Raw genomic sequence first — 20362 nt, 5'->3', positions numbered from 1 at the left:
CAAACTCAACCTGTGCATAACATTAACATAACATTGATCCCTCTGTGGGATCTCATCTGTGCCCTCAAAGGGTAACATAACCTGTGTTGAGCTGGTTCACATAAACATCATCAAAATCTCTAAGATCATGTATAAAAAGGGATACAACATTCTATGGTCAAGCACACACTAACATCCATAAAACTCATTACATAACTATACTGTACTTTTACATTACAATTTGATCATGTCCATTGTTAGCTATTATATAAGCATGACTTCTTTACTCTATCCGGACTCCCGCACTATACTGTACCTGCAAGCCTGGGGGTGAAGGGAGAGGGGTGAGCTAAAAGCCCAGTGAGTAGAGCTAGTAAAATACATTAACACTATGCTCAAATGGAATGCATCATAACACAAACAATTCACATAAGGGTTGGGTGAACTTGTCACCAATTAGTCCAAGCTAACATAGTGCCAGGCCGTAGCATGGGGTCCTGGTCTTCCTGTCATACATACATTACTTACCATTATCCCAGGGCCTCCTCTGGGCTCCTGGTCTTCGAGTCCACAATCGTGCCAGGCCGTAGAATGGGGTCCTGGTCTTTCATTTCCGTGCCAGGCCGTAGAAATGGGGTCCTGGTCTTCCTGTCATGGACTAATTGGGTCATCCAACATTCACCCACATCAACAACAATCGATGCAATGCGGCATATTCGTGAATACTAATGCAATCATCCTATTGCATAATCATGATGCATGAAACATGATAAAACATTTAATTTAAAAGATTAAGTTTAGTTCCACTCACCTCTGGCTGACTCTGACAACACCGAAGCAGCTGAACTCACTGCTGGGGTCCTCGGTTCCTCGGGTCCGAACCTACACAGGTGGACTCAAATGAGGGACCAAACACACCTGAACATAACTATAAACTACTCCCCAAAAACCCCCTAAAACATCATGAAAATATCACATAGAGACATGCATGAAATGGCTGAACAGGGCACTTTCGGCGGCACCTTCGGCGGCCGAAAGTCCTGGACAGATCCGAAAGTCAGGCACTTTCGGCGGCACCTTCGGCGGCCGAAAGTCCCAGACAGAGACGAAAGTCTCTTTTCGGGGGCTACTTCGGCAGCCGAACGCTGCCTCCACAAAGGGGTTCGGCGGCCGAAACTCCCTTCGGCGGCCGAACCTGGTTTCTGCCAGAAGGGCAGAAACTTGGTTCAAACGAACCTCTTGCCTCCCAAAACCTCCAATCATGCATAATCTCGTTCTACAACATGCATACCACACATACATTACACCTAGGGGTCTCAAACTATCATATACCCCAACTACAACACTTCAAACACACAAAAATCCACATACATTGCTCAAATCATCAAAATAACCATAAACTCAACATATAACCTAACATGCATTTCTACCCATAGGCTTAGCATAAAACTTACTTAAAACACATAAGGAGCTTAAGATCGGCTCTTACCTCTTGAAGATCGAGAGGGAGACGACCTAAACTTGGAGATCCACGAAAATGAGCTCCTGAGTTCCCAAAGCTCCAAAACTTGTTTCAAAAGCTTAAATCTTCAAAACCAAGTGAAAACAAGTGAAAATCTTGAAAGATTTAGAGGAAGAACATCAAAAATGGGTGAGAGACGGCGGAAAGCTCACCTTGGCCGAAAATGGGGAAAAGCTCGCCCGTTTTCGGCTAAGGGACCCTTTTATAGTGGCTGGCCAGACCACGTTCGGGGGCCGAATGTGCCTCCGCATGCATGCCATGTTCGGCGGCCGAACATGAGGTTCGGCGGCCGAACCTGAGGTTCGGCGGCCGAACCTGGACTTCCCTCACTCATGCTTTCGGGGGCCTAACGTGCCTCCAAAACGCATGCATGTTCGGCGGCCGAACTTGACTTTCGGCGGCCGAACCTGGGTTTTCCTCCAAGGACTTTTTCATGCAAAAACTCATTCAATTTCATACTCAAAACCATTAAAACATGAAAACATTTCATAAAAACATGATTCTACCCTTCTAGAGGTCTCCAACATCCGAGATTCCACCGGACGGTAGGAATTCCGATACCGGAGTCTAGCCGGGTATTACAAAGTCCGTCAAGAATAGCACCGACAAAATCTTCATCAGATATAGAACTTTGTAATGCCTGCAATTGATTAAACAATGACTTTGCCCGTTGCAAATACACTTCAATAGACTCACTACTTTGATCAAGATGATGAATCGCGCTTTTGAGGTGGCGGATCTGAGTTCGACAACCAACAGAGAAAGATGTAGCCAACTTATTCCAGGCTTCCAAGGCAGAGGACACACCAACAACGTTGTTTAACAACGGCTCAGTTAAGGAGGAATTGATCCATCCAAGGACAATCTGATCCTCTAAATACCAGGTAGTGAACGCAGGATTTGGAGTATTATTAGCAAGCACAGGAGGTGGAGGAGTGAAATTTGGGTTAATATGATTTTCAAGATTGTACCCTCTTATGATAGGCAAGATCTGGGTTTTCCATAGAATATAATTGCTAGAAGTCAATTTGACACTAAGCTGATTGGAGACATTTGGAACAGAGGAAAAAGAAGCAAAGACAGAAGGAGTAATCGAAGATTCACGAGCAGGAGAAGTAGAAGAAATAGAAGGGGTTGTCGTATCTGAGATCTCACTACTTGAACTCATGGTAATTAACCCTAGATGGGCTCTGATACCATATACAGTTTTGGTGAAGAGGCTACTTTTCTCATTAGCTGAATAGGTAATTATATGCAGTGTTTACAGTGTTTGACTATAACTCTAAGTCTAAGATAAATATACAGCTAATAGAATTACAAATACAACAAATAATAAGGCCTTATCGTCTAACAAAAACTGATTGAGAGAGAGACAAGATAAAAAAAAAAAAAAAATTCAGCTAAAACATCCCTAATTTTTTTGTTGATTTTTTAAAAGATGGAATTTTCATTAAAAGAAATTTATTATTTATTCATTGCTTCTTTAATTTAAAAAAAATATGAAAATGTTATTTAAAAAAAATTATTGAATAAAAAATAAAATATTTATGATATTTCACATTTATATCAAATACTTTAAATTTTAAATAGTAAAATCAAATATTTTAAATTTGTTATAATCGTTGCAAAGAGAATCAAATTAAATTTAGAAAAGTTAATAGTATATAATAATATAGTCCTTAAAGTTTTATTTTACTAATTAATGTTGCAAAGATTAAACTAATGACGTGATTGGAATAGAATTAGGTTGCGATTAGCCTGAACACGCAAGGAGATAATGTGAGGTGGTGGTGGATGCCCACAATAGTTATTTCGATACTCAAGTCAATAACTAGATGAGGTATGTAATGAAATATTTAGAGTTTTAGAGTTTTAGAGTTTGAGAATAGTGTATTTTGGTCCTTGTGGGGTTCTATCTTTATACCGTAAGAGATAAAGATGAATATAGTACTTTTCTAATAATCTGACGGTAATATAGCCGTTTGGTTGATATGGAGTATCGTCAGCCATTAGACGGAAATCCCATGATCACATGTGTAATGCAGATATGCTAGGCTATGCATGATAATGGTAACTTCATATCAAGACTCACCTTATTGGTGGAAGGGCGAGTCTCCTGACAATGGTTCGGGTGCTAAAATATTTAGACCATCTCTTTCTTATGCTGGTCTGTATTTTCTATATATTTGATCCTTGTCACGTGTCTCTACTTAATAGCGACAACTTATGCCTTACTTTAGGTGGATGTTATGTAATATCAGAGATCTTCCACTAATCTTCATTTGTTCAGATTTGAAGGAGATATTTTTTATTGAGATATGGGGTACGTGACCCGTTGAGATTGGTTTCTTACTACTCATGTCGTTTTGTCTACTTAGCCTTTTGACGATAACTATAATGTTTATTATGTCGCATTTTAAGCTTGCAGTTGAGACCATCCTATAAAGACCGTTTGTTTTCCCCAAACATTACTTTTGCGTTCTTCTACAGTAGCAGAAAATGACAACAAGTAGGCCTGTGCAGATTTCGGTTTAAACCGAAAAACCGAACCGAACCGATTAATTTCGGTTTTTCGGTTCGGTTAATTGGGATGATCGGTTTGGTTCGGTTAGTATATTTAAAATTATTCGGTTTTCGGTTCGGTTCGGTTTAAACGTGTTAAATAACCGATCAAACCGAAATAACCGATTTCGATTCTAATCCCAAGCCCAAGCCCAAGCCCGAGCCCTCCCCCTCCCCCTCCCCCTCCCCCTCTGATACCCAACCCAGGCCAGCACCCCCAACCCTCGGCCCAGGCGTTCGCCTCCCCCCTCCCAATTTCCCCTCCCCCCAGCCCGAAACGAAACCCTTATTCACAATTTCACATCACTCACACTCACTCTAATACCCAATCCCTAACCCTAACGACGACGCCCTCCCCCTCCCCCTCTGAAAGAAGTCACAAATGGCTCGCCCTCTTCCCATCGATCTGCTGAAAGAAGTGGGAATTGCTCACCCTCTTCCCGTCGATCTGCTGAAAGAAGTGGGAGTTGCTCACCCTCATCCCGTCGCTCGCCATCAATCTTTTTCCCTCCCTCCCTAGTCCAGTAGTCCCTATTGATTTGCTGAGTGTCACTGTCACTGCCGACCGTCGACCGTCGACCATCTGTCCTCTTCAGTGATCTCTTCTGTTGGCTTATAATTTGAGGTATGGTTTTTATTTTGTTGCTAAAAAATTGAATCTGCTTATTGAGTTCTTGCATTGGGTTCTCTCTGATTAGCAAATGGGAAGAAAAAAGCTTTCATTTTCTGCAAATATGATAAGAAGATTTGGGGTTTCAGATACATAATTGTTAATTTTGTTTTTTCCCTTGATATTGTCAAAAATAGAGCTAGCTTCGTTTCATTGTTCTGGTTTCTTTCACCCAATATCTTTCTACGTTTCATTGTAGATTTCGGTTTGAATCGAACCGAACCGAACCGAACCGATTTTTATCGGTTCGGTTCGGTTCGATTATATAATCATAATCGGTTATTTCGGTTTTTAAAATTTTGACATTTCGGTTTTCGGTTTTTTCGGTTCGGTTCGGTTCGGAACCGAACCGACCGATTGCACAGGCCTAACAACAAGGCTCGCTGACTCTCTCAAACTTATAAAGCCATAAGGTTCAGAAGCTTAAGCGCCAACTTTGAAGACATCCTTAAAGAACCGAATCACAAGAAAATTGCAATAAAATCAAAAACAAATTTAGCACTTCCCTATACCTAAATATGTAAATCAAGGAAAAAAAAACCCTTTAAAATAGCAACAGATCAAAATTATTTACACCCATCTTGAAGGAGGAAGGGATAATTTAAAGAAAACCTTAGATCCAAAGAACAAACTTAAAAATTTATAAACTTGATGAATTTTATGATGATTTTATATATTATTAGTGATAATTTAAAAGGGGAGGTATCCATTTTCGATAGTAAAAAATTTAAAAATTAAAATATTCGATTTTAAAAATTGATATATATTAATTTTTTCATATACTTTTAAGAGAGAAAAAACAAAAATCTTTCTAAACAAAGTGCCAAAAACAGAAGAATGCATGGTATACCGTGTGAAAGAGGCATGCAGAAAGGAAATAGAATAATTCATGTGGAAAATTTTAGCTTGATTTGTCAAATTTTTAAAGGATTATCCTTCACTACTGCCACCAGAATAAATTCCTCACCTACAATGTAAAGGGAAGGCATAAATTGATAGCTAGGTTATTCTAAATTTTACTATTTTAAAATTGGATTAAACCTTATCTGTTAAATAAGTTTAATTTATTTATTTTTTTATCAATTCTGCTTAGTATTTTAATTTGTGAACTGTGAAATAAGTTTTGATATAATATAATATAATATTATTTTTAATAATAAAATATAATTTTTTATAATTTAAAATATTAAAACTTAATATTTTAATTAATATAAAAATTAAAAAGATACATATAAATAGAAAAATAAATTTTAGTATAAATAATATTTTATTATTAAAAATAATATTTTTATTAAAAAAATAATATTTAAAAATTAAATTATAAATCTCCTTTAATTAAAAGAAAGAAATTTAATTAGATTTAATTTTTTAAAATTAAATCATGGTTAATGTTCAACGCCGAAAGCAAAAATTTATTGATTATGATTTATGTGCTCTTTGTGGAGTTGCAAGTGAATCTGTTTTGCATACTCTACGAGATTGCCAACATGTGAAACAAATTTGGAATTCTCTTTTACCTATCAATTTCGTTTCTCCATTTTTTGATATTTTGAATGTGCCTTTATGGCTATCTGCTAATATAGAAAAAATAGGGTTATTGGCTAATGGAATACCATGGGATGTGCTTTTTAGTTCGGCTATTTGGTGGTTATGGAAGCGAAGAAACTTGTTGGTTTTTAATGAGAATAATGACCAGGATACTATTGATGCGTCCTTTATTCAGCTTCGAGCAAAAGAATATGTTCATGCATGGAGGTTTTCGATGCAGGTTGGGTCTGGACCGAGAAGCCGGTCTTTGAAGTATGTTGGGTGGAAGCCGCCAGAAACAGGTTGGGTGGTAGTGAATTCCGATGGTAGTGCATTGTTGTCAGCAGGAAGAGCAAGTTGTAGGTAGATGGCTTTTGGGCTTTCAACGGTTTTTGGGCAATTGTGGAGTAATGAAAGCTGAGCTATGGGGAATATATTATGCTTTAGTATTAGCATGGGATTCAGGGTGGAAGAAGATTGAAGTTCAAATGGATTCTCAACTCGCGTTAGATTTACTTGCAGGTAGAGGTGCATGAGTTTTTAGAGTTGCTAATTTGGTGAAAAATTGTCGTGATCTTATCAATAGAAGCTGGAAAGTCAAGATGGTAAAAATTTACAGGGAAGCAAATGCGGTAGCGGATCGTTTGACTAATTTAACTATTGGTGATGATTTTAATTTGAAAATTCATCAATGGCCTCCTGTTACTATTAAATTTTTACTGAATGCTGATAGATTGGGGCTTTCATGGCCTAGATTAATAAAATAAAGGCCTCTTTTTCTAAAAAAAAAAAAAAATATCAACCAATCTCACAAGCACACCCACTATCTGTTTCTTCCGTCAGACGCTTTCCAAGATTTTGTATATCTTCATCTTTTATTCCCTTTATTTGATTTTCTGAGAGGGTGATTATTCATTTAGTTTTAATATATTTCTATTTAATATTTATTAAAAGGTAAAATTATTAATTTTAAAAAATAATTTGATAATATATTAAGAAAAAATATAAAAATTATTACTTTAACTGTATTAATTATAGTTTCTTAATGTATATAAAAAACCAAATGAGATGTGAAAGATCTCTCCATCATATTTTGCTTTAAGTACAAAAAATGCTTTTCTTTTTCCTATCTATGAAATCTTTAATAAATTTTATTCTAAGTGAACGATTAAAGTTAGAATAAAATAACTATAATTGGATTGGGTTAGCGGTTAATTTAAAATTTTAATTTGATTTTTTATTTATTTTAATTTGATTTAATTTTTAATTTTAATTCGATTTAATTTTAATAAAAAAAAATAAATCGAATTGACTAGTAATAATAGTATATTATTTTTAATAATATAGAGATATTAGATTATAAAGTTAAAATATTTTAATTTTAAAATATTAAAAATAAAATGTAAAAAATAAAAAATTTATTAAAAATTCAAATCGAATCAGACCAATTCGATTCGGTTTAATCTTTGACCAAAATCTATTTGATTTAGTTTTTTATTCATTTCACTTCGATTTGATTTTTAATTTTAAAAATTTTAATTATTTTAGTTCGATTTAATTTTAATTAAAAAAATCAAAAAAATCAAATCAAATTGATTGGTGATAACAATATAATATTTTTAATAATATAGATAGACTAAATTATAAGGTTAAAATATTCTAATTAAATTTTAAAATACTAAAAATAAAATTTAAAAAATAAAAATTTATTAAAAATTCAAATCGAATTAGACCAATTTGATTCTATTTGATTTCTGATCAAAATCGATTTGATTCAATTTTTATTCATTTCAGTTTGGTTTGGTTTTTAATTTTAAAAAATTTAATTATTTCAGTTTGATTTAGTTTTAATAAAAAAAAATTAAAAAAATCGAACCAAACTGACTAATGATAATAGTATATTATTTTTAATAATATAGAGAGGCTAAATGATAAGGTTAAAATATTCAAATTAAATTTTAAAATACTAAAAATAAAATGTAAAAAATAAAAAATTTATGAAAAATTTAAATCGATCAAATCAAATCAGACTAATTCGATTTGATTTGATTTTTGACCAAAATCGATTTGTATCTAGTAAAACGGAAGAATTATAAATCTCCAAAATAATAGATAGGAATATCGCAAATAGAACCATTGCGACACCCATCAAAGGAGTAGTTCTCCATTCGGGAGCTAGTTTACTATATTCCGAATTCAACGGTTTCAATAAATTCCCTACAATAGTTCGTCTTGGACCGAATCTAGAACTACTCTCCACGCTTTGTGTAGCCACAAATTCTATTTGTATTAATTGAAATCTGATCAAAATTGATTTAATTTTTATAAATATCAAAATTTTAATTTGTAATTTATTTAATTCGATTCGATTTTAAATCGAACCGAACCGATCAAATGCATAGTTGGAAATTGGAATAGGACATATATATAGTATAAGACTAGGAGTGTGCCTTGTTTTGAAGGGATCTTAGCAGGCTAGATAATCCTCTCCCCAGTATCGCTGAAATTTGAATCCATGATCTTAACTGCTATTGTAGAATTAAGTCATGACCATTATGTCAAAAGTTTAAACTATCAAATGCTATTGTAGAATCAAGTCCTGACCATGATCTTAACCGCTAAAATTTGAACCCATGATCTTAACTGCTATTGTGCCTTCATGTCTGGAAAACAAATTCTAGCCACATTGTAGATATATGGTCTCAAACATAATTCTGAAAAGTGATCTAGTTACTCGGAAAACGCTGGAAAAACTAAACAATACAAGCATCGTGTCCACAAGAAAGTGGGAAGCAACTTACAGTGGACTCCATGGATTAATTTTTACACATCAACAGGTACTGCTGTTGTTTATCAAATAGCAAACTACACAAAGAAGAAAGGGTCAAAGCTTTGGTTATCATCTGATTTGGACTCGAAGCTGACCAGCTTTGTGATAAACATTGGATCAAGTCTAGCGTATGGATTTCTCTCATTAAGTCTTTCGAAGTATGAATCCATTAGTCCATTTTCTCTAGCGATATCAGAGCGCACCCAACCTGGATAGTTTCCTGGTGCACCAGTGACTATTACAGCTGTGTTCTTGTTCGCCAAATTAGCCAGTGCCACCATTACCTCAGGCTCAGTAGCTGATGAGGCATCCACCAAGAAAATGTGACTAAAATGTCCAGCAGCAATGCCTTCGTTACAAAGCCGGAAGCTACTCACATAAGTTGATAATATTACTCTAAACTTCCGGAGTTCCTGAAGGCGCGGGCAAGAAAAACATTCACCTTTATATACACATGACGAGCGTATATCAGTAGGCACCCCATATATCTCTCGAAATGCAGCATTAGCTCGAAACATATCTGATTTAGGAATGTGCTTCTTCAAGCTTCTTGTCAACAAATCACATGTGCTGTTATTAGGTGCACATATGAGAATTCGGTGCTTTTGAGAGCTTCGATAAAATTCTAGCACAGCTTCTTGGACAACCAATCCAGTTCTTGATAGTTGACTAATTTCATGCCTTGTAGCTTTAGTTACACAGAGTGGGCCCTCAATGAGATAAGGAGGTGGCCCCTGAAAGGATAAGATCTGACAAACTGCGGACATTTGATCGGCATCAAGTTTATAATTACAATATGAAGGTGTTGATTCAGAGCATCTCTTTCTGAAGTTACAATCAGGGAAAATGTAATCTTTAAATAAAGGATCTGAGGCAGCTTCAATTGCTTGATGAGCCCTTTTTAAACACACTCTGTTAAATGAGAAGCTAACATCATATTTGCGAGATGAATGATGCTGAGCATAAAAATCATCACCAAATTCAACCAGCACAGTTGTGCTCCTCACCACTCGATAAATAACACCCTGTTTTGCATTTGAAAACATTATAAGTTGTGGATAAAATGGAAATATGAGATGCATATAGATGACCTGAATAAATATTTCTGTCCATAGAATACACTAAATGGAAGTTGTAGTGGCTAACCTGAAATGGCTCAGTCGTATTTCCTGAGGGTCTTGCAAAGACAAAGTCCCTTGATATTAGAAATGGCCGCCTCTCACGACATGCGTCAATCTCAAATGTCACAAAGGTTTTATTTTCCTTTTCATGACTCTCTGTGAAGTATGATAGTTTAAAGACTGATGCTTTTTGCAATTTTAATGTGATATCCACCAATTTGAACTTGCTCCATTTCTGATCCATACAAAAACATTAACCAAGCCAGTGCAAAAGGCTGAATTTGCAAGATCAAAAGTCAAAGCACTGAATAAAATAAAAAATGGAAGCAAGACCAAGCCTATGAAAAAAAATAATATAGTAAATTGCAACATATTACAGTCTAAAGGCAGCAGCATGAACTATGTACACCAGTTAATTGTTTCCACATAAACGTATCTACTAAATCAAAAGGTTATGTTTAATGAGTTCTAACCATTTTTGCAGTTGTACAAGTTTTTGCTTGTTCTGTTTGTCATCATACAAGGAAAGTTATGGCTTCTTTTCTTATCCGAAAGACCAAAGATGATTTTCTACCAAGCCTACTAGATCAATTTGATTGTGAAAATTTGACATGTTATGGACTATGCAATTGAATGTTTATGCTGTTATTAACAACATGTCAATAAATAAGTTCAATAGAAAGAAAGAAGCAGTACAAGATATTTGGGTTAAGCTAATAGGAGTCTGTTGAGATACTTTATGTAAATAGCCTAGATTTTTAATGATTGTGTACATAATTAGGGATCTGATTGTGTGATATAATTGGAATATGATTAGGTTATAAATAGAGAATCAATTTATTTTCTTACCTAGTATGTATTCTTGTAAATAATATATATACCCCAATTGGATTGAGGGCAATCATCTCGCATTTTTCTCTCAAAGCTTATGCTTCCCCCTTCTTCTTTTCATTGTCATTTTCATGGTATTAGAGACAACTACTTGGTTTAGCTATGAGTGGCAGATTTGCCACCTTGCTTTGGAGTCTTTCTGAAAATCAGTTGGTCTTACGACCTAGCCCATATTTCTCGCCAGCTTCCGATCACCGACCTGGTAAAGCGTTGTCACCAGAACTGGCCCCACGTGCCACTCAAGCCATTTGTCTCCAGCACACGTGCCGGCGCGTGAACCGTTCTCCGGCGACCTTTTCACACCGGTGACCCTTCCTCCAGCATCCCCCGATGACGACGACTCCAGCTCACTAGGTCCGGTCACCTGCCCAGTCCGTCTTCACGCATCTCTTGTGAAGAGTAGCTTCGGATTTACTGTTCACATGCACAAATCCTCCTTTTTTGGCAGATTCAGGTCCCTATTTAGTCTCTTGTTGTTCCAGAGTCCCTTAAACCTTTCTTTTCAATTGCTACGATGAAGTTGGAAGGAAGTAGTAATTATGTATCTTGGGCTACATCAGTAGAATTATGGTTTTTAGGGCAGGGGTATGATGATTATTTAACAAAAAATGTCACTAGTATCACTGCCACTGATAGAACCAATTGGGTTAAGATTAATGCTCAACTATGTAGTCTTCTATGGCATTCATTAAATCCAAAATTGCTTTGTTTCAGTCTTGCAAAACTTGTTGTAAGGTTTGGACTAAGACCAAAACATTGTATATTAATGACGTACAATACAACGCATCTATAAGGTTATGTCAAATATAGTTCGCTTACAACATAATCATCAGGATATGACTAGTTACTTTGGTCAAGTAGAAACTTTGAAAGATAAATTTAATTCTCTTATGCCTTTTTCTGATGATGTTGATGCGCAAGAAGAACAACGAAATAAATTCTTTATGGTTTTGGCATTAATTGGATTGCGATCTGACCTTTGTTCTGTGAAAGATCAAATTTTGACTGGTTTAGTTATTCCAATTTTAGAAGATATGTTAGCCAGGCTCTTACGAGTTTCCCTTAGTCAGAGTGACGCTACAAATATGGAATACTCAGTTTTGGCTGTGCAGCAACGGAATCAAGGACAAGGAGGAAATCGCGAAGGTAAAGGGAAGAAGTTTTATTGAGATGCATATTGGGCATTGCATGGCAGACCACCACAACCCAATCAACCCGATAATACTGGAAGTCATTAGTTCATCTTGCCCAATCTAATAAAGAAGACCTGCTTCCACAACCTACCAATAAATCTCAGGAACTAAATTCAATCACTTTAACTGGAGAAAACTATAAAGAATTCTTGCAGTTCCAAACAGCTAAGCAACATCCTCCATCTTACAGCATTGTTCACTCCGATAATTCCTTTGCTTGTCTAACTAAGTCTTTACCTGTTGGACTCTAGTGCTTCTGATCACATCTATGGTAATCACAATCTTTTCTCTACTCTTGTTTTTCCTTCCCCACCATCTAAAGTCATCTTAGCTAATGGTTCACAAATTCAAGTTAAAGGAATACGAAAAGTACAACTCCTTCCTTCTATTCTCTTAATTACTGTCTTGTTCACTCCTGAATGTCTATATAATTTAATTTCCATTAGCAAATTGACCAAAAATCTTAATTGTTTAGTAACCTTTACTGCTGATTCTGTTGTGGTGCAGGACTGGAGTACTGGGAGAATGATTGGATCAGGATCTGAGATACAAGGATTGGGAGAATGATTAGAACAGGATCTGAGACACAAGGATTGTACCACCTCTCCAGTTGTTTTTATTTCTATCATGAGTTTATTCATAACCGTTTGGGATATCCTAGTCTTTGCAAATTGTATAAAATCGTCCTTAGTCTTTCTTCTTTATCTTCTTTAGCATGTGAGTAATGTCAACTTGGGAAACAAACTCGAACTTCATTTCCCAAGCGAGTCAATAACAGGGCCACCTAGATGTTTGACATTGTTCATTTAGACATTTAGGGTCCAAGACTCGGACTTCATTTCCCAAGCGAGTCAATAACAGGGCCACCTTGATGTTTGATTTGTTTATTCAAACATTTGGAGTCTAAGTCGTGTCAATATAACTTTGAGATTTTAGTATTTTGTTACTTTTATGATGATTATTCTCGTTGCACTTGCTTTTTTTAATGAAGAATCACTTTGAGTTATTCTCAATTTTATTTCAAAAATTTTGTGCTGACATACATAATCAATTTAGTGTTTGCATTAAGGTTTTGCATAGTGATAATGTACGAGAATACATTTCCTCTTCTTTTTCTCATTTCTTGTCTAATCAGGGTACTACTCACGAGACTTATTGTGCCCATACTCCTCAACAAAATGGTGTTGTCAAGGAAAAAATCGGCATTTGATTGAAATCGCTTGAACCTTATTCATACATCATAGTTCCGCTGTGTTTTTGGGGTGAGACGGTCCTTACTGCCTGCCACTTGATCAACAGTATGCCTTCCTTTGTTTTTCAACATCAGAGTCCTGATTTGGTTCTCTTTTCTAACCAGACCTCCAACAGTTGTTAGGGGTGTAAACGAACCGAGTCAAGCCGAGTTTTGAAGAGCTCAAGCTTGGTCCGTTAAAATTTTTTTGAGCTCGAGCCGAATTCGAGCTTTACTCATTTCGAACTCGAGCCGAGTATTAAAAAGCTCAAACTTGACTCGTTTAGCAAACGAGCTTAGACGAGTCGAGCTTAGTCGAGAGCTTTTATCGAGCTTAGTCGAGAGCTTTTATCGAGCTTAGTCGAGAGCTTTTATCGAGCTTAGTCTCGAATGTTCACGAGTAGTTCAATTTATTTACATGTATAATGAGTTTTAGTTTAAAACTAATAAGTTTAAAACTAAAATAATTTTAATTAAATAAGTATATCTACAAATTAACTCGTAAACTTATAAAGATGAATTTTTAAATCTTAATAATCCAAATATATGCAAGTTTAAGAGTGTAACTAAACTATATAGAGCTGAATTTTAGAAAATTTAAGTTTGGCTCATGAAAGTATATGTAGGATTTGAGTTTATTTCTCTTGTGATAATAATTTCAGCTTACTTAACGAGACTGTTCGCAAGTCTATTCGCGAGCCTGCTCATGAACTTAGAAACGAGTCAAGCTCATGAGTCTTAACGAGCCGAATGCTATGGAGCTCAAACTTGGCTCGTTTACCAAACGAGTCTAAAAATTAAGCTTAAGCTTGGCTCGTTTAGAAATTGAGTCGAGCTCGGTCGAGCTTTTATCGAACCGAACCTCGAGTAGCTCACGAACGGTTTGGTTTATTTACACCCCTACCAGTTGTCTCTGCGAGTTTTTGGATGTACATATTTTGTTCATGATCATACTCTTGGTAAAGATAAACTCCAGCCTAAATCAATTAAATGTGTCTTTCTCGACTATTCTCGACTTCAAAAATATTACAAATATTATGATCCCACTTCTAACAGATATTTTGTCTCTATACATGTCACCTTTTTTGAAACCTCCCCTTACTTTTCTTCTAGTTCAACGCACAAAACCTTTGTTCCTATAACTTTGCCTATTCCTGCAACTCTTATCTCTCCTTGGTCTCAAGTTAATCCATCTCCTACTCCTACACCACCTCTTCAGGTCTATACACGTCGGCCTCACCTATCTGCTAATAATAATGATACTTCTCTCCCTGATGCAGGTAGTTCTAATGACTCACCTCCAGTTCCATCATCACCTACTTCAGTCTTGCCTTCAAGAGCAACAGCTACTACTCCTCTTGCTCTCCGAAAAGGTATTCGCTCTTCTTGAAATCCTCATCCCGTTTATAATTTTATGAGTTACCATCGTTTATCTCCTTCCTATTATACTTTTGTTTCCACCATTTATCTCTTTCCTATTATACTTTTGTTTCCACCGTGTCTGCTATTTCTATATCCAAGACAATTAGAGAAGTATTGAATCCTCCTAGTTGGTGTAATGTCATGGTTGAGGAAATGATTGCTCTTCATAATAATGGAATTTGGGAACTGGTATCTTTACCACATGGCAAGTCTATTGTTGGTTGTCGCTGGGTTTACACGGTTAAGGTGGGACTTGATGGCAAAAATTGATCGCCTTAAAGCTCGCCTTGTAGCTAAAAGTTACACACAGATTTTTGGGCTTGATTACAGTAATACTTTCTCTCCACTAGTCAAAATAGCTTTTGTTCGCCTCCTTATCTCTCTGGCTGCAATTAATCACTGGACCCTTTATCAACTGGATATTAAAAATGTCTTTCTTTACGGTAAGCTCGCCAAAGAAGTCTATATGGAGTAACCTCCAGGGTTTATTGCTCAAGGGGGGAGTTAGACTTAGTATCTCGTTTTCGATGCTCTTTGTATGGTCTAATACAGTCTCCAAGAGTATGGTTTGGACGATTCAGCACTGTAGTTCAACAATTTGAAATGTCTCGAAGTAATTCTTATCATTCCGTATTTTTTTGCCATAATGGTGATAGATGCATCTACTTGGTGGTCTATGTTGATGATATTGTCATTATAGAAAATGATTATGATGGAATCTTTCAGCTTAAGCAATATTTGTTCAGTCATTACCAAACTAAAGACCCGAGAAAGTTGAAGTATTTTTTAGGGATTGAACTGGTACAATCTAAACCAGGTATTACAATTTCTCAACAAAAATATGTTTTGAATATATTAGAAGAAACATGCATGTTAGATTGTAGACATGTGGACACTCCCATGTATCCAAATGTCAAATTGGTTCTTAAATAGTGGGAGCTACTTAAAGATCCTGCTAGATATAGAAAATTAGTTGGCAAACTCAATTATCTCACTATCACTCAACCAGATATTTACTTTGATATAAGTGTGGTTAGTCAATTTTTTCAAACCCTACACAATAATCACTAGGATGGAGTCATTCGTATTCTTAGATATATCAAAGGAGCTCCAGGAGTGGGTCTACTCTATGAGGACAAGGGTCACTTACAAATTGTTGGCTATTCTGATACAGATTGGGCAGATTCCCCTTCAGATAGATGATCTATTTCAGGATATTGTATTATGATTAGAGGGAATCTTATATCCTGGAAAAGTAAAAAACAGAGTGTGGTTGCAAAATCAAGTGCAGAAGCAGAATATCGAGCAATGGCTTTGGCAACATGCGAACTCATTTGGTTGAAGCAACTCCTTCAGGAATTAAAATATAGCTTTGGCAACATGCGAACTCATTTGGTTGAAGCAACTCCTTCAGGAATTAAAATATGGTGATACTGGCCAAATAAAGCTGATATGTGATAATCAAGCTGCCCTCCATATTGCATCAAATCTAGTTTTTCATGAGAGGACGAAACATATAGAGGTGGATTGCCATTTTATTAGGCAAAAGATTGAGCTGGGATGCATTTATACTAGTTTTGTCAACTCAAATGATTAACTAGTTGATGTTTTCACAAAATCTCTTCGGGATTCACGAATCGAGTATATTTGAAACAAACTTGGAGCGCATGACATGTACGCTCCAGTTTGAGGCGGAGTGTTGAGATACTTTATGTAAATAGTCTAGATTTATAATGATTGTGTACATAATTAGAGATATGATTGTGTGATATAATTGAGATATGATTAGGCTATAATTAGGGAATTAATTTATTTTTTTACATAGTATGTATTCTTATAAATAATATATATACCTCAATTGGCTTGAGGGAAATCATCAAGCATTTTTCTCTCAAATCTTCTGCTTCCCACTTCTTCTTTTCATCATCGTTTTTAGAGTCATTTAGAGTTTTTGCCAGATCTTTTCTATTCTTTTTTTCATCTATACTTGTTTCTTTGGCAAATAAATTTTCAATCTTATGTAGACACGCATTCAAATTGAGATGTTTCAAACAGCTTCATAACATAGCAATCCTATTTCTTGAAACATCTATACATGACAGGCCAGTTATTTCACCTTTTGGATACTGAACCGATATATTAGCAGTTTTAACTTTGAAGAGAAAAGTCCACCCAGTAAAAAGTATGACAAATGATTAAATTATCATTGAAATTTCAAGTTATGCTTGATTCGTTCTCATTGCCTAGAATCCATCTTGTTGTATCTAAACTTCCCTTCTGCCGTTTATTTTTTTTGCAGTTTCAGCTATATGTTTTTCTGAATAGTCAGCTTTTCATGACAGAAAAATAGCATATAGAATAATTAAGATTTCGTAGACATATTTTTGCCATGCAAAATTTTTTTGAGGCATAACGGTGTGTTTTCTTATTCAACTAGATTATAGATAAAACTACTTAGAGATATGATTAACATAGTAAATACCTCAATGTAGAAGTCTTCAGCATAAAGAAGAGCAGCAAAATAATCCTTATACGTTGACAAAGTCAATGGCTTTTTCAGAACTTCAGGCACCATGTCTTTCTTGATCAAATCTTGTATATCCTTGGGAGTCATATAAATAGGTAATGTATCCTTTTGAACCCATACATAGTTGGCTTTTGTCTGTTGACTGGTGACATTTGAGGAAGCTGGAGCCAGTGTTGGCTTAAAAGATGGAAGGGGCTTAGACGGTGATGGAGATGACTCAGAACAGGAGCTTTGGATATCAGGAATTTTGATGAAATTTGAGGAAGAAGTCAGGGAGGGCTTGGACGATGATAGAGAAGCGTCCAAGGAAGAAGGAGGTGCTTTAGGAACAGGTTTAAAAGAAAATGCTGAAGTTGCAGAGGACAAAGGAGATGGTTTAGAATCAGCTGTTGAAGGTTTAGGGAGGGATACAGATGGATTTAAAGAATATGAAGGTGTTTGAGGGGATGGTTTTAATGAAGAAGTTGGGGATGTAAGAGACACTGGAGATGGCTTAGAAGAAGGTATTTCTGGTATTAATGGTTGCGCTTTTTTTGAAGATAGTGGGAGTTTTGGTGCCTGATGGGATGATCTAGACGAAGTTTGGGATGCAGGAGATAGCAGTGATGCCTGTGATGGTTTGGAAGAAGTCACATCTGTCGTTAGCGATTGAGGTCGGTACGAAGAAGATGCTCTTGTTGTAGTTTGGGATGAAGGTGGCAGCCAAGAGGAATATGTTTCTGGACTATGGGAAGGTATACGCACATATCTCCTATTACTATCAAAACTACTAGACACATCATAAATGCTTTCCACTGAGTTTACAGAATCACTTGACCTTGAACCGAATATTGCCTTGAAATTGAAAGGAATAACACTTCGAGACACTCTTGGTTCCCGTGTAGTGTTTACATAAAATGTTTCATATTCATTTTCATCTCCATAATCTTCAACACAACAAAGAATACAACGCAAGATTTCAAGAAACTGAGACATGTAGGCCCACTTCCTGCAAAAAGATAGTATAAAACGACAATATTCTTTTGACACAATTTGTTGCACAGAATCATGACACTCAACTCCACCCATGACAAATAATTTAGTCATATTCTCTATAATCTCACTTCAAAAGGGAGAAATTGATCCATCTTAATAGATGGAACTTAACAGATGAGATTGCTAGGCATGGGGAGACAAATTAAGAGTGGTTATCACCAAAATATTCAATTAATCTTTCTTACTGAAACTAAGGATCGCCTTCTATGACTTGCTTCCTAGAAGATTTTGTTGCTAGTACTAAATCAGAAACTGGGAAAACTTGGTAACTTGGATTTCTTAAGGTCACTTAACCTGCTGCATGCATTTACCAGGACTAGACTGAAACACCAGTTCTAGTGAAGATGAGGAAGCCCAATCCCAGTGTACAGTTGCTGAATTATTGCAACACAAAAAGATATTATAAAGTAAAGAATTCTTGAATCTTGATATAAATTTATTTTGATGACTACCCAAAAGGAATACAGCAAATTATGTTGATTTTGTTTCTGGATCATATTAAATAACATACTCCATGTATGATCGATATTGATTTCTCAATCAGTTCCCTAATTTTCCCCTCCCAAGAACAAAATGAATGCAGATGAATCAGATCAACATAACTTTCAGTAGCTTGATAGAAAAGATCAAAATTACAAGGACCCAAAAAGAAAAAGGGGAAATAAGACAGAACGAGTTAGATGGGAAAGGAATTGACTCACCTGAGACTCCCCAACCTGTGAGAAATGAAAGAGAGCAGGACGAACTCACTGAAATGAACAGAGCAGTACACCACCAATCAACGTTCAACCATCAGCAGCCTTCCCAGAACATTCACACCCACCACTATATTGCCACATCAGCAGAATGGACCCCACAGGAGACTATCCCAGAAAAAGATTCTGATCTTGACCTTCTATTAAGACTATAAATTTTCCTTAATGGCTAAGATATAATCGATTGAATCGAATTGATTTAAAATTTTAATTTGGTTTTTTATATATTTCAGTTTGATTTTTAATTTTAAAAATTTTAGTTATTTCGATTCGATTCGATTTTAATCAGAAAAAAATCAAAAAAATCGAACCGAACTGATTAGTGATAATAATATATTTTTTCAATAATATAGAGAAATTAAATCATATAAAAATTAAAATATTTTAATTAAATTTTAAAATATTAAAAATAAAGTGTAAAAAATAAAAAAATTATTAAAAATCGAAACCGATCAAACCGAATCGAATCAGACCGGTTCAATTCGATTCGATTTCTGATTAAAATCGATTCGATTTGATTTTTATAAACGCTAAAACTTTAATTTTCTATTTATTTAGCTCAATTCGATTTTGAACTGAACCGACCGAATGGCCACTCCTAAATAGATGCATGCAGAGCAGGTACCGAGAAAAGAAACTAGACATGTGTAGACCATGCCGGCTCTTTTCTTATTTTTAAAGGGTGAATTATTATAAATTTCTAAATTTTTATAAAATTAATTAATTCGATCTTTTTTTAAAATTATTTAATTAAAACAATTAATGATTTTAAAAAATATTTATTTTAAATTATTTTTAAATTATTTATATTATTTAATACCTTTAATTTAAAATATTAATATTATTTAATCTCTTTAATTAAATTTAAAATTAATTAATTAATTCTTTAAAGAATGGCATTGTTTATAATATTTAACTATTGATAGTGAAACTTTTTGTTAATTTTATTTTCATCAGATATTTAATTATTTATTTTTAAAATAAAATTAAGTGGTATTTCTATATTTTATAACTTTTAAAAAATTATTTTTATTATCTGATTAATTTTATAACTTATTTTAGTAAAATAATGATTATAAATTCAACGTTTTTAATAA

General features: G+C 35.1%; 1 protein-coding gene across 2 annotated transcripts; it reads right to left on the bottom strand.

The window, feature by feature from the left end:
• Nucleotides 1–8924: 8924 nt before the first annotated feature.
• On the bottom strand, nt 8925–19363 carry LOC122724057 (probable RNA helicase SDE3). 2 transcript variants are annotated; one of them, XM_043958419.1, is made up of 4 exons: nt 19212–19363; nt 17431–18463; nt 10237–10446; nt 8925–10115 (listed from the first exon to the last, which is right to left on the bottom strand). In XM_043958419.1, the coding sequence occupies exons 2-4, from the start codon at nt 18448–18450 to the stop codon at nt 9126–9128; spliced, it is 2220 nt and encodes a 739-aa protein (XP_043814354.1). In that variant the 5' UTR covers nt 18451–18463; nt 19212–19363; the 3' UTR covers nt 8925–9125. The 2 variants fall into 2 exon arrangements, with proteins under 2 accessions (XP_043814354.1, XP_043814353.1); XM_043958418.1 differs by lacking the exon at nt 19212–19363 and having other exon boundaries at nt 17431–18576.
• Nucleotides 19364–20362: the final 999 nt, after the last annotated feature.

This window comes from Manihot esculenta, chromosome 7 (genome assembly GCF_001659605.2).
Source record: "Manihot esculenta cultivar AM560-2 chromosome 7, M.esculenta_v8, whole genome shotgun sequence".
NCBI classification, from domain to species: domain Eukaryota; kingdom Viridiplantae; phylum Streptophyta; class Magnoliopsida; order Malpighiales; family Euphorbiaceae; genus Manihot; species Manihot esculenta.
The sequence above is the reverse complement of the archived record's forward strand: the minus strand, read 5'-3'. Positions and strand labels throughout refer to the sequence as shown.

What these genes read in the sequence shown, in the direction of transcription:
- LOC122724057 (XM_043958418.1), bottom strand. Translation starts at nt 18,561, where the DNA reads ATGACTAAATTATTTGTCATGGGTGGAGTTGAGTGTCATGATTCTGTG. An exon ending in CTGAAGACTTCTACATTGAG is followed by an intron (nt 10,447 to 17,430) that starts GTATTTACTATG and finishes TGTATGGATCAG; the next exon opens with AAATGGAGCAAGTTCAAATT. An exon ending in ATACGACTGAGCCATTTCAG is followed by an intron (nt 10,116 to 10,236) that starts GTTAGCCACTAC and finishes AATGCAAAACAG; the next exon opens with GGTGTTATTTATCGAGTGGT.